Genomic DNA, 15,656 nt, shown 5'->3' with positions numbered 1-15,656 from the left:
ATATATAATCCTTTAGAGGCTTTTATATTGTGACATTTGATCATATTTTGTCAACGGAGAGAAGTATGTTTATTCCTAAAAGTTATGGAGATACTATCTTCCTCAAGGAAGCTCATTTGAATTTAGGAAGAGCTCATTTGGTGTGATAGTCTCATGTTGTGGAGTCCAATATTCAGCTAAAGGCCAAAAGGCTGATCCTAGTGAACCCGATCTTCTCTAGACTCTGAATTCTTGAAGGTTCTGTAAGTTAGCATCATTGTGGGGGAGATTGATTCACATTTCAATAGTACAATCACAGACAACTGGAAATGAATATCCTGACAGAAGCCATTACAAGTGTGCTTAACTTATAAAATAGCTATCATCATGTTCTAGACTTCTAGTGTTAGTGCCAGCCGTACTTTCAAGAAGCACTATTTTCCCCTCAATTTGTTGATGTCCACATGGACATAGCAGTCACTGTTGGACAAAATGGAAGATTGGTGTTTTTCTTTAGCAGAGGAAGTTTTCTGAAGTAGCTTTAAGAATTATCCATTCGTTTAAATAGTTCATTGTTGGTCCGATTGGTGCATGTTCATCAAGAATTCATTCTCTCAGATCATGAACTTCTCTCTCATTTGGATTGAGAGCAACACCTTAACCACACTATGTAAATAGAGTTGTTTTAATATGCAGTTGTTTGATTCTACCATCAACACCAACAAGGTGAACCGAACAAAATTGCAACTTTGACCTCCTTTATTAGTTAATACAGTAGCTTGATATTGTTGAATTTGAAAACATTAATAGTTAATACCAGATATGAAAGAACAGCAAGACAGAACATACAAAACCTTTATATTACTGTCAACCTAATGCATGATGGTTAATTCTTCAAGGATACATAACTTGCATGCCTGAGGGTTCTGCACTCCTAATTCAAATTTTTAAAAAGTTCTCAACCTCCAAACCCCCTTTTACCAACAAATAAAAACGAAAGAACAAAAGACTGAATGCTCTTGGAGCTACTTAAATGTCCTCCCCTTTTATTGAGTAACATCTTTTCAGCTGGACTGAAACAAAAAAACTTTCAACAATCAAAGTGCACGAAATCTAACCACCAAATCAAAGTGCAGCTAAATCGCTACCTCTGGTTTTTTCATTATCATTCTACAACTTTTATATATAAAAAAGCTGGAGAAACATATGCAGAATTCTTCATATAGCATACTGCAAAGAAGAGAACGTAGAGCACCTCCTGAATTTCCATTTTGCAGCCGCTGGAACTTCAACAGGCGGCAAGGCCTCATGTTTCCAACCAACTAAAGCATCAAATGCGTTGAAAAAGAATTTTGTGCCACTATTCACATGTTTAAGCACCAAACAATTGTCTCCAAATACCATCTCCGGCAAGTGAGTCGTCTGAAGTTCTTTTTCCCATCTGTATATGCATATAAACATTAGCATTAGAGAGGACCTAAACCTTTCCAACTAAAGAAGATATCCAAAATGCTTGACAAGAACAGCATTAGCATTTTGAGGAACTAAACCTTTCCAACTAAAGAAGATATCAAATGCTTGACAAGAACAGGATAGCAATGGTTCTACGTATAAGCATAAAAAATCTGCAGCAAATTGTTCACTGTAGCATTACGACAATAAGACAGGTCACTTGAATGTCACAAGTATTTCCAAACATTAATTTCATGATGATACATCGCTTTTCACGAAACTTTTGGCAGCACGTCAATTACAATCCATATTTCTTTTACGAATGAAAAGTAACAGCCTAGTACACATTGAAGAAAAGGTAAGTTTGGAAAGGAAAATTCTTGTCACACTAAAGTTGTTCGCTTAGGAATAAACATAAGCACTTAACCTAAAAGAATTTTTTTTTTTTTTATGACAAGGAAAATCCGCAGCCGCTATCCTTTTGGCTCCTCTTGAATTCCTATTTCATGTTTGAGCCTAACTCAAGCCCTACATTTCTACTGCGCCTGGCTTCAATCTTTCAATTAATAGTTAATTACAAACTCTGCTGTGTGAGTTTCGCAAAGCATACTGGTTTCAAGTTGGGATAAAGGAGGAGGAAAATCATAGGTTAACTTCCAGTATAATATGAAATACTGCAATTGTCCATAGTTAGCAGATTGATTTATCAATAGTTGGCTAACCGATATTACCAGGTACCTACGCTGGTGTTGGTTGCAAATACCCGATGGAATAGAAAGAAGAAGAAAAGGTTGATTAAACCATAAATCATTTGCTCCTGAACAGAGAGCAGAACATCTAGAGGAAAATTTAAAACCAACAAAGGAGGAAATTTAAAAACGTCCTTCTGCTAATAGATTACAGGAAAGGCCTTAAGAGGGAAGCAATGACCGTGCGGCCACTGATACTCACACTAGTGCGCTGCAGTTCAAAATCAGACCTTTTGAATGCTGGCAGTTCCCAATTACAGTATGAAAATCTAAAATACACAACTAAACAAACACCAGAATCTCCAACGCTTGGAGAAATCATATAAGCTTAAAAGGCAAGAAATTAGATGCGCTTTAAAAGTTCAGAGAATAAACAAACAAACAAAAATTAAGCATTAAGGCAAGTGAAAGACAAATGAGGGTTAATTGGGGAAAGGAGAAAACCGTTGAAGATGAACAGAATTGAGAATGAAAAGCTTGCGACACTCGATCTCCCAACCGTGAATGAGGAGTCCTCGACGGCCGTCCGGAAGAGGTTCAGCTCCGGCCGCCTTTAGCTCTTTATCATCACTCTCCCACTCCATTATCGATCGCCAGAGTCAAAAGTTTCACTTCTCCGGTCCGTGGTGACTTGGTCGAGCAGGAGTCCTTATTAGAGAAAAGGTCCAAATTAGTCCTCATATTTGGATTACCTCTCAAACTCATCCTTGAGTTTTCCATGGAACACTAATAGTTCTTCATGTTTGCAATATTGGCGTACTTTTGGTCATTTCCTAAATTTTTACCTATTTTTTAACATTAATTTTGTCCATAATTTTATGTAAGGAATGTCCAATCATCTTTTTATATATTTAGTAGAAATAATAACTATATGTGAGAGAGGGTGAGAAGAAGAACACCTTGAAGTATTACTACAGCTAAACGAAGAACATCTTAACATATGACGTTGCAAAAAAAGAAAAATTTATACTATTGCACGTGAAATCGTCGTGATTTACCTCTCGACTTTACCTGCAATACGATTTTTACTAAACAAAACAAGGTGTTTTTCTTCTTACATGGAGTTATTATTTCTACTAAATACATAAAATGACGATTGGACATTCCATACATAAATTATGGATAAAATCAATGTTGAAAAATATGCAAAATTTTGGAGGAGGACCAAACATGCACCAAACATGCAAACATGAGGGACTATTAATGCTCCATGTGAAAACTCAAGGATGACTTTGAGTTTTAACCCAAAGATGAGGGACTATTTTGGGCATTTTCTCATCCTTATTATATAAAATTGAATTTAGGGAAAGTGAAAATATAAATATTCTCAATTAATTGTTTGGTCTAAAAATGCTCTTTCATTTTGGTTCAAAAATACTTTATTGATATTTAATGAGTTAAAAATATCTTTTTTTCAATTAAATATATTATAATTTTATTATCTTTTTTTTTAATAATTTTTTATCAACAATTTTATCCTGCTTCAACTCGAAAAAGATTAAGAAATACAAATATTTATTAATTTATTTAAGAAAATTATCGTTGTGTTTATTTTATATTATCAATTAAAAAGGTGTACATGTAGTTATTCTATTTTAATTGATAAAATGAGATAAGGAAGAAAAACGATTATTTTCTTTTTATTTATTAGTTAAAGTGACTTTTAAAGAAAAGAAACAAGAATATAGTTTTATAGAAGTAATCTTTTTTATTAGGAATAAAATGTGTTTAAAAAGAATAATATATATTAGAAAAATGGACATTTTTGATCCATTAATTAACAATAGGAATATTTTTGGACCAAACTATTAGCAGTAGGGGCATTTTGGACAAAACTATTGACAGCGTGAACTTTTTAGACCAAACTATTAAGTGATGGCATTTTTGTTCAATATTGCATAATTTAAGGACATATTCAACCCTTTTACGTTGAATTTAGATACATTAGGAATCATTTCAATAGATATATTATTACACATTTACATTATGTTTGGATAGGTGTATCCTTCACAATGTATGTATTTTATTTTATTGTTTTAATAAGGTAAAAGACATAAATTCTCTCTAAACTTGTCTCAAAAAGTCTGTACATGTTTAAAACCAAAAGGAAGTTTTGAAAGACTCATTGGGGCAAATATTGATTAGCAAAACCAAAAGGAATAGTTTCAAATATATACAATAAAGTAATTAGCTTACAACAAATATAGGTATGCTTTTATTTACATAAAATTTTTCAAAAAGTCATAGAAAGTATACATTGACTTTACACTAACTATTCATTAATTATGATACACTCTTTTCTTTTCTTTTCTTTTTCTATTAAAGATGTGGCAAAGACCACTTTTTATTCCAAAACAACAACAGAGGTCCACAAAGCCCAATTTGGCTAAGCCCATATCCACCCGAATTAGGAAACAAAAAAACACAAAAAAAAAAGAAATGAAACGATAACGAAAACTCTAGAAACAACTAAGGAAGAAGCAAAAGGGGAAAGTTAAGCCCAGAAAATGAAATTCTCATAGAATCCATCATATCTTCACGAGCAAGCTAGTCTCTGTGCAAAATTGAATCTTCTACCATGAAACGATTGTGCAATGACCAAAATCTCGCATGTGTTGGGTTGATTTCATTCTAGACATAAAAAAACCTCACTGATGTCGCGTAATTGATTTCGTTGAAGACTTCTTCGGCACAATGCTGGTAAGAAATCATCTCTCAATCTCTTGTAGATATAACCTCAGTAATAGCTAGGACAATGGCTTTAAAAAAATTGATGGCAAATTCATTATTTACTCTTTTCAACAGGTTGAGCATCAAAAGAAGTTAATACCACAGTTATTAGAAAAAAGGTTCATAGCGGATTAATCACAAGACAATTCAGGTATGAACCATCAAATTTTCATCTCGATAGAATAAATTTGAACCCAAACCTATAACATGAGGTTTTTGTTCATCATTATCCCTAATTAGATTATATCAGTTGATGTTATTGTAGTATTTGGTTGTTGTAGTATTTGAATCTCAAAATTAGAATTTTGACATTTTTGTATTCTGGTGTTTGTAATCTGATTTTTTATCAAAGAGAAAAATATTCTTTCCTTTTGGGGGCAACTCTTGTAGACTACTAAATATTAAGTACCTGCAAAACGAACAACTAGGTTAGTTAAATAATTTGCAACTGATTACCCTCTCTATAAACATGATCCACAAAAATATGACATTTATCCATTAAACCTTGTATGTATTGGATCTTCAAAGAAATACTTTAAGGTACTTATCAAACCCTATCCAATACCTTTTTCATAACTAAAGAATCAATTTCTACCACTATTGGAGTCATCTCATTATTGAAACAAAACTTCATACCAGCTTTAATTTCTCCTGCTTCAGCTATTAAACTTGTGGCTTGTGTTAACTTTCTAGCTTTAACATACATCAAATTGCCTTCCTCAATCACTTATATAGAAACCAATTGCACTAGGCCTTGGGCTCCCTTTTGATAATTCATTCAAGTTGCATTTGAAGGTATCTCTTTGTGGTTTCTCCTAAACTATCACCTTGTGGATGATCAGTGGTGTATAGTCTTCTAAAAATTGCACAATCAGGGGCCATTGCTTAGGTAAATACTTCAACCATGAATACCTTGTTCTAGCCAACTTATACAGTCTCCTGTTTATTTCAAAAATCAAATTGCTAAAAGTCTTACTCTCACCATGACTTATAAAATTTCTTCTTTTCCTAACAAGCTACAAAATGAAATAAGAATAGCATTGTATAGGGGTTTTAGCTTAGCTGGGCAAAATCCACTTTCCACCAGTTTTAAATTGTCATTTGAAGTTGTAGCAAGGGAATCTAATTTCCAGTAGCTGCAATAAAAGTTTCCCACACTCTCATAGTGATAGGATAAGTTAAAACCAAATGCCGGAAAGTTTCATGTGCATCTTCATTATAACAAGAACTCCTCACATCATCTACTACTCCCATTTTGATCAACTCTTCTCCAGTGTCTTCTTCTACCCTCATCTTTCATTGAAATCTAGCAAAAAGCTTGGAAATTAGATAGTGCATTAATTCATGAAATTCATAAAAAAATGTAATCAAACTTATTTATATTGCCTTTCTTTTTTAGGTCGTTGTTACTTTGTATTACTATTTTCTTGTACCCTTTTTTCTCTATCATTTCCAGGTTTCTAGTTTGTAGCTTTTATGACTTGCATTTTCTTAAAATTGCATTCTAGGGTTTGAAGAGTCAAAAATAGTTCTTCTCCACAGTATTTATGTAAATAAACTTCACGTAGTAACTGGGTTTTTAATGCTTAAAAAACGTGAAGCGCGTATAATACACAAAGTATACTCATTTGGTTATCTATGCCACATCAATAATTATGGTGTATTTATTCCATTGTAAAGTAGTGTAGGGGTAATAAGACTCTAGTTAAGTTTAGGTGTGTCACTAGAATTTCGTATATAGTTCAAGGGGTACTTATGCATTATTCTTTTTTATAACTTTATTTTTGATATTTGAATTATTTTTTATTCAAATATCCACACCCTGAATCTTAAATTTTAAATGATGAATGATCCAACCTCTAGATCTATACCGAGTCCGAGCAACTTAGATTGCAATGCTTATTAAGTCTTTCTCTGAAAAGTTACATTTAGATAAAAATGTTGCAGAAGATCAATTTTTCAATCTAAGTTTGTTAGTATTGTGAACATAAAGGCTGCTTCTTTCTTGTCTTTGATACATGAAAAATGGTTCTCTCAGAAGATAGCTGAGCAGAACCAATATGGTACAATTGTCGATGATCTCTTAACAATATAAGACAGAAACAAATTGTTCTTGTATATATCAAAGACGTATAGTGTGTTAGATCAAAAACTGCATAACAACTAATTATCTTACTAAGTTTAATGAGATGAGTTTTACAAAATACACAAACAAGTATTGGTCAAAACTTTATATTACTACAACAAAATTTCTGAATAAAATAATCTCTAAATACTATTCATTTCTATAGTTATCTTTGTTGATGTGAAGGGCAAAACTGAAGCTCGACACATGAGACAATCTCTTTTACTCAACAACTATTGTTTGATGCACCTAGTATGATATTCATGTTCACACCCAAGTTTCCCAATGGACTCTTCATGCTCAAATTCCGCTTGACATGTGACACAAATCTGTTCAGTTTTTGAGGGATTGTTTACTCAGTCTTTAGGTGCAACAACATTGGATTATTTCAAACTAAGAACTCATCAGGTTGCTATGCCTAAAAACGGAGTGAATAATCCAACAAAAACTAAAGAGATTTGTGTCATATGTCACACAGAATATGAGCTGGAAGAGACCATAGGGACACTTCGGTGCAGACACGAATATCATGCAGGTTGCATCAAATAATGGTTAAGGAAAAAAGATTGTCCATGTGCCGAGCTTCAGTTTTGCCCTCCACGTCAACAAGATAACTATAGAAATGCATTGCATTTAGGGATTATTTATTCATTAGTTCTATTGTATTAATCTGAAATTTTCTTTCTATAATTTTGCAAGAGTGATACTAGTTTGTGGACAAATATTTTAAAACTCATCACATTAAACTTAGTAAGATAATAAGTTGTTTTGAAGTTGTAGATGTCTCACAATGTACTTCTTGGATACACACAAGAACCACTAGCAAAACACAGTATCATCAACATTTAGCTTGTGTAGACACTCTAACATACATATAGTATACAAGTGATTTGTACGGTCATGATATGTGTTTTCCACAACTGTAGTAATGTCACCGACGCTTTAATTTCTTCTAACGCTCCCCACTTAGGCTCAGGCGACATCATTTTTGTAACGAACAAAACAAATGCAAACATAAAGAATGCACTTGATAATATGTACGAATCAATCAGTAACTTCAATAATAATAGGAAAAAAAATGAAGTGATATAAAAGTGATAAAATATATAACTACCTACAGAGCGTCATTGAAAGCCTCTAATAAGTTATAATAAAATTGTGTTTCTCATACTCTGTTCCTTCCAATAACTCAAAAAAATCCAAAATTCGTTTTGTTTTCTAATGCTCTATTTCTTTCAGAAATTCCAAAATTGTTCTGCTCGTGTTGAACAATGAGTAACTCTCAAGCAAATAGGCAATCCCCCTATGTCGAGATTTAGACATGCTCCAAGTCAAGTTTATCTTGGTGTCGCTAAGGGAACATTGAGGTATATCAAGGAAACTGTTGCTTATTGTATTTTGTTTAAAAGGGAAGAGCAAGGATGGTAAACCTCTCATTCTAATACAGTGCTCTCCAAACCGTGCGGGAAGGTTATTGATGGGTTATTTAGATAGTGATTGGGTAGGAAGTGTTGATGATATGGAAAGTGCTTCTGGATATGTTTTTACACTTGGTTCAGACATGTTCTCATAGTGCTAGGACAAGTTATAAACAAGTAATGGAAAATTTTCTATGTATAGCAAAATCTTCCAAACACTCCTTACAGAGAACTTACCAGACCTAGGGGTGTCAAATGGGTTGGGTCTTGACCCGCCCAATTTGACCCGATTAATCTCAATAATTTTAACATATTAATATTTAACTTTTATAATCACAATTTGAATTTCAGCTCAAGATTTTTTTTTTAAAAGTAACAAATGGATAGATAAATCCTAAAAGATGTTAAATAGATAATAATTCATACCTTCAATATAGGAACATATCTTAATAAAAAGTTTTAAAACTGGTTGAAATTAGAGTTTGAATTGGGCTCAATTGAGGATTCTCTTAAAATGGGTTAGGCTTGAATGGGTTGAGATTGAACCCAATTCAAATTATCTTGAGCCCAACCCTTAAAATTCTTGGTGGGTTACCTATGTTTGAGTTCATTTTTGACACCCCTAACTAGATCCATTGAGCATCCACCATGGCTTATCCCAAGTATTAGTCACTTTTGGACACTGTATTTCATTATGAATGTGAGTACTAATACTTTGTGGCAGAAACTATTGCATCTTCTCATTATCCCATCCACGTTGATTCATTAAACTTCATCTATTGACCTGTTTATCTGAAAATTTGGAGGAATCACATAGTATAGAGCTCGTAACCTTGTCAATTTGTCAAACCAAACATTGAAATAACCATATCTTATTTCCCACCAGATTTCCTGATCAATAGGATCCCTAGTTTCCAACATGTGCTACCATAATTGTGACCCCCCCCTCTCCCACTCCACCTCACGAGGAATAATTTTTTACAATATTTATTCCACATGAAGTTAGTCCAAAGGGACTTCTTTGATTTGAAAAACCACCATAACTTAGCAAATAAGAGTTTTTGAAATATCAAACAGGACTTTAAATCCTAAACCTCCCTCACCCTCTAGCAAATAAATGTCAAACCATGAAATCCAATCTCTTCTTCTACCCTCATCACTATTGTTCCATAGAAATCTATCAAAAAACTTGGAACTTGGATAGTGCATGTAACACCTCGGATTTGAGAAAATAGAAAAAAATTTGCAGCTTTCCAGACCTGGTGCAAGAACCACAGAAGCCACCGACGGTCCATGGTTGGACCTATGGACCGTAGGTGAAGGTAGCAGCTAGTTAAAGGGAAATTGTTGTTGGGTCAACTTCAAATGGTCATAAACCTTAGCACAAAAAGATTTAAGTGGTACATAACCTACTAAATGATAGATAATTGAATCCTTTTTCCAATGCCACCGAGTTTGCTAAAATCCCATCTCCGAGTAAAAAGTTATGCTCGTTTTAGTGAAACTCTGTCCGGCAGACTTACCTACGACCCAACCTACGGTTGGTAGGTTGACCTACGGCCCGTAGGTCCCTCCGTAGGTGGCCTTCGACAGCTTTTAAGTTAGGGTCATTTAGGTCTTTTTCCTATGCATTGGGCACTTAAACTTCATCGTTTTACACATAATCTACGTCGTTTTACTCAGAATAAGTCTAATAACTTAGTCAGACATACCCATAACCTTTATTTACCAAAAAATCATCAAACCTAGAACAAAAAAGGAGAAAAGAGGCGACCCAAACCCTTCATGGGTATGTGGGATTTCACTAGTGGGTTCCTTTCACCCATTAGGTCCCTAGAATTCAATCAGATTCTAGATTCTTAACATCATGTTTCGACCTAGGGTTTCTAGAATTTCAAATTTATGTTGTGATTCAGCTATTAGAATAATCCAAATCAGATTATCATGTTTTCGTGGAATTATTGCTTAGTTCTTGCTTGAAACTCAGAACCTTAGTTGTGTAGATTCGTTTAGTTCATGAATTACACTTGCTAGGCCAGTTTATTCAGTTATACATGCTCCAGTTAAGAATGTTTCATTATCAATATATTAATGTTGCATTTTCAGTTAGCATGTCAGTATTTTGAGCTATCCAGTATTACAAAAATTCAGTCATAATGTGCTATTTACATAATCAGTTGGGAGTAGACTTAATACCGAGTTGGACTAGGGTCAGTCACCCTCATAGTCCTAGAACTACGTGTCCCGTAGGTAAGTCCCCTCTATGGGCATTATACTTAGTGATCACGCCAGTCATGCCGCTATACCATTGGAAGGTATATTGGGTCCTCTCGATGGGGCGTATACATCGGACTCCATGTTTAGCTCACGTGGTTTTATGTCGGTTATTAGTAGCTCCCACAATCATGTTCTATTGCATTGACCAGGTTATCAATTACAGTTCAGTATTCAGTTTCAGCATGTTATAAACTTGGTCATTGCATTCAGTTAGTTTATGTTCAATATTTCCAGTATAGTATCATGCTTATCTTACATCATTGCTCAGTTAAATGCTTTGTTCAGATATGTATATTGTTCAGCTTTATTCTATCATGCATGCTCAGTACCTTTCAAGTACTGACGCATACTTTGCGCTACATCTTCTCGTGATGTAGGTTTAGGTCCTTAGCAGTCAGATCACGCATAGATCGGTTCCCGATCTTCAGTTCAGCAGAATTAGTGGTGAGTTCTCATTCTTCGAGGACGATTGACATGATTATGTTTCTACTTTCAGTCTTAGTTTCAATTTTGCTAGAGTTAGCTGGGGGCATGTCCCAACAATTTTAGTCAGTTAGAGGCTTATTTCAGACATAGTTAGATTCATCTTTAGATTCGAGTTTGATACTTCAGTTGTTTATTAAAACTCATAGTTTCTCTCTATACAGACAATATTGGGTATTCCCCATCATTTTAGTTATTTCATGATTTAGCTTCCGCTCAGTATTTCTGTTAAGTATGCTTATGTTATGCCAACAGGGTTAGCTTGGGGTCACTCGTGATCCTAGGTCCCATGTCCGCGTCCTGGGGGTAGCTCGGGGTGTGACAATGCATTAGTTGATTAAATCCATATAAAAATGTAATCAAACTTATCTGCATTGCCTTTCTTTTTTAGGTTGTTGTTACTTTGCATTACTTCTCCTCTGTCCCAATTTATGTGATACATTTTGATTTTTGAGATTCAACAAGTCTATCTTTGACCATAAATTTTTCATATATCTGTCAAATATTTTGAATTTTCAATTATTGTGACTTATAGTACTTTTTACGTAGTTTACAAATATATAAATTTCATTTAAAAAAAAAATGAAGATTCTATGAGTAAATTCTCGGTCAAACTTAAATAGTTTGACTCTCGAAAAACAAAATGTGTCATATAAATTGGGACAAAGGGAGTACTATTTACTAGTACCCTTTTTTTCTTCTATGATATTATTTTCGGGTTTCTCGTTGTAGCTTTTGTGACTTGCATTTTTGTTATGATTTCTAGGGTTTGAAGAGTCAAAGAAACTTCTTCTCCATAGTATTTGTGTGAATAAACTTCACGCAGTGACCAGGTCGTCGACTGTTGCTTCATTTGTTAGTTGAATCTGAGGGAGATAATCATCTACCTTTATAGGAGAAGCTTCCTCTTTGTGGATTAGATCCACCATAATCTCCACTAAACTTTTGATCTTGAAAAACCATATTATGATTTGGTTGAGTATCTTCCACTATATCATAGTTGTGTATCAGATTATTCAGAGTTAGCTCATTCCATTTAGGAGACTAATGCCTGTACAAAGCCAAACATCCCTCTTTCTAGGGAAAATTTGGATAAAACCTCCAACTCCTTTCACCCACTTGACCTTGTGGGAGAAAGAATTGAACGTCTTATTGATATCATGCTTGCCTATCTTGAAATCTCTACAGGTCTTGAGGAAGGCAGAACCAACCCAATTAATTGGGCGGAGTTCAAAGTTATTTTTGGAGTTCAAAGTTTAGCCGAGGTTGTGGTGGATCTATTAACGAAGAGGCATCTTCTCCTCTAGAGGTGGAGGATTTACTGGTCACACTGAATGTTTCTATTGATGGAATTTCTCTTATCAAGCATCTGATAAACTTCCTCAAGTCCTATGTACAACAAACTTACAGCACACAGAGGATGAGAACAACACCATATGATAAATTTTACAGGTAACTTGTCCAACTTTCAGCATCTTATAAAGATTCCGATAAAATTGTTGTTGGTAATGGTTCAAAACTCAACATAACACATATTGGAAGTGCAAAAAATTTTGGCTCGATTGGGGCATCCAAAATACAAAGTTTTTGAGTAATAATAAGTGTATTAATAGCATATGTTGGAATAAAACTCCGAGAATATGTGTTAGTTGCCAAATCGGTGAAGGTTGTAAGATATCTTTTGAGAAATAAGACTGAGAATAAATCCTTGTTGAGAAATTATTGTGATGTATGAGGACCTGCACCTATTGGATTGTCACTACATATGAAATATTACGTCATTTTGTTGATGATCATACTAGGTACACTTGGTTGTATCCTTCAAAATAGAAATCTGAAGTACTTGAAAGAAGTGTTTGTTGAGTTCTAGAAAATCAATTTTCAAAGAGGATTAAAGTTTTTCAATGTGATGGAGGGGGGGGGTGAATTTTTAAAGCTGAATTTATTACTCATTTTGAAAATTGTGAGACACATTTCGTGCCCAAGTACTCCTGGACAAAATGGAGTTATAGAAAGGAATCATAGACATATTGTGGAGGCTGGTTTAACACTATTGTGTCATTTAAGCTGCCTCTTTATTTGTGGGTTGATGCATTCTTGACTGCTATTTTCTTGTAAATAGGATTCCCTCATCGGTTCTCAAGATGGAACTCCCATTTTCAAATTGTATGATACTCATCCTGCCTCCAATGTCCCTCAGCTCCAGTGTGAGCACTTTAAATTTTGAATGCAAGAACAAAGCTGAGGAGCCGACTATTTCAGGGGAAGTGTTGACAAGAGGTGAAAAGTTACGTCACTGAGCCAGTTGACGTTATTGTTGTTCCAAGTGAGCCAACTGATGCTAGCTAGTATATCAGATGAATTGATCGATGAGTCAACTGAGACTGCTGTAAGAAATGAGTCGATTGAGGCTATTGTACCAAGAATAAGAAGTCGGAGAGAAACAACAACTCCATGTTACCTTGATGACTTTGTTTGCAATGTTGTGAAAGCATAATTAGCTATTCCACACTGGCATATCGCAATGCAAGAGGAGCTGGTAGCACTAAAAAAGAATGATATATGGAGCCTTGACTCTTGTTCCCAGAAAAGCAGGTATGAATGTAATTGGCTCGAAATGAGCATTTAAAATAAAAAGGTACAAAGCATGATTTTGAAAGTCTGCAACAGTAAGGATAGTTTTGAAAGACACCTCACAGTTTGACATATAATTCCTTGATAGCAGGGGCTGATCTATGTAGGGGATTACAACTGTGAGCAATTGTAATGACTACAAGTATCTACTTTTCGTAAATTTAACAGTAACGACTACATATATCTGCCTATTCTCACTCGAACTAATTTACATAAGAAGAATTGATACATGGCTTGTGCCCTCTTTGGTTCACCTATTATACAAATCCAATTATTACTACTTCACTGTTACTTGCTAAAGCTTGAAGTGTAATTGTTTATCATAACTAAGTTAAATAGAAAAGAGGAACATATTAAATACTTTCGTCTTGTTTATCGAAAGTATGTTCCAAGATTTATCCTAAAACTTGTTTTGACTACTCATTTAAATAACGTTTTGTTGCTACAGGAAGCTATTATGAATGGGAATTGGAGCTGACTTCATTGTTATGTGGTTAACTTTCTTATGTTCTGCTATCATAGCCATCGGTGCAAAAGGATTCAATCAGATACATATTTATCAAAGACAACTGCAACTGATGTTTCAAGTTCAAAGACAAGCACGTACGGAAGTGAACTTAAAGGTTGCCGAGTATGTTAAGACAGGGCCAGTAGCTTCCAATGGAAATGAGGCTTAACTGTAGAAGAGAGTAAAGAAATATTTTGCATTCTGTAGCTGCATCTTGGCCAACCAATATGTAAAATGCTATCATTTTTTCCCCATCCCAAGTGCATTATAGTGGGACCCCTAGGTCACTTAGATTGTTCTTCGCTAGCATCAAGATCTGTTTGATTGGGACAAAAAACTCTTCTTTCGGTTACTATTGAATTTTCTGATTGATTGGGACGTTTTAGCAGGTGTGTTGTTTATGTTTGCATTTGATATGTTCGTTATAAAACTGACGCCACCTGAGTCTAAGTGGAGAGCATTAGAAGAAATTAAAGCATCATTGAAATTACTACAGTTGTGGAAAAGACAAATTATTATCGTACAAATTACTTGTATACTATATGTACGTTACAGTGTCTAAACAAGCTTAATGTTGATGATAATGTATTTTGCTAGTGGTTCTTGTTGGACAAAATGATAAGCACACCCAAGATAATGTCCAAACTAAATAGTAATAGGAAGAGAGTAACAACGACACCAAATATTAAAATAAGGTAAATATGATACCCGAATAAGTAATGCAATAATATTGATGAATTCCCATTTCTCTCTCAGCGCACGTTAAGCAAGGCTAGCTAACGTGCGCTCGTTGGCAATGGGAAGAACACAGAAGAACAAAACTCAGGTAGCGGAAAACAACATGATCAAGGAAGTTATACATGCCAGTCAATCAAAAATGAAAACGCCAATTTCGGGAGGGACTGGAGGAACCAATGGAACAGTAACATTGGTAAACTCACAATTGATGGTAGAGAAGATGAAGATAGGGCTGGGGTTAGGACCATCAGGAAAAAAAACAAAGGATGAGTAATTCCTAAAAGTATGGGATCTGAACTCAGATCTAAAAATGATTGAGTCCAAAGGTATGGAAGCAACAACGCAAAATGAACAAAGGGTACCAGGGAGGAAGACTTGGAAAGGGCTATTTCAAGCTGCAAATCTAGGAGCAAGAGGAATGGAATTGAGTTATGTGCCACCAGTGATCCAAGAAGGGAACCAGTGGTGAAGCTAAGTGAGGAAGATGTAGAAATCGAGAATGAAATATGGAGTAATGCTATTATACTTTATGTGATAGGCAATCCATTGGAGCCATCATGAGA

General features: G+C 34.6%; 1 protein-coding gene and 1 long non-coding RNA gene across 4 annotated transcripts in view; one reads left to right on the top strand and one right to left on the bottom strand.

The window, feature by feature from the left end:
• LOC102590132 (TIP41-like protein) overlaps positions 1–2,825 on the bottom strand; it is a 17,515-nt gene extending 14,690 nt beyond the window's left edge. For all 3 annotated transcript variants that reach the window (XM_015312909.1, XM_006356428.2, XM_015312910.1), the window contains exons 1-2: positions 2,625–2,825; positions 1,235–1,420 (exon numbers count right to left, since the gene is read on the bottom strand). In XM_015312909.1, the coding sequence (XP_015168395.1) occupies positions 1,235–1,420; positions 2,625–2,764 (326 nt within the window). In that variant the 5' untranslated portion in view covers positions 2,765–2,825. The remainder of the gene's footprint in view (positions 1–1,234; positions 1,421–2,624) is intronic.
• A 9,118-nt stretch (positions 2,826–11,943) lies between these two features.
• Positions 11,944–14,740, top strand: LOC102589912 (uncharacterized). The gene is made up of 3 exons (XR_368027.2): positions 11,944–12,665; positions 13,336–13,808; positions 14,296–14,740. It is a non-coding gene; the product is annotated as an uncharacterized lncRNA (long non-coding RNA).
• The last annotated feature ends 916 nt before the right edge of the window (positions 14,741–15,656 follow it).

Source organism: Solanum tuberosum, unplaced genomic scaffold, assembly GCF_000226075.1.
Source record: "Solanum tuberosum cultivar DM 1-3 516 R44 unplaced genomic scaffold, SolTub_3.0 scf00223, whole genome shotgun sequence".
Classification (NCBI taxonomy): Eukaryota; Viridiplantae; Streptophyta; class Magnoliopsida; order Solanales; family Solanaceae; genus Solanum; species Solanum tuberosum.
This window is presented reverse-complemented; position numbering and strand designations above follow the sequence as displayed.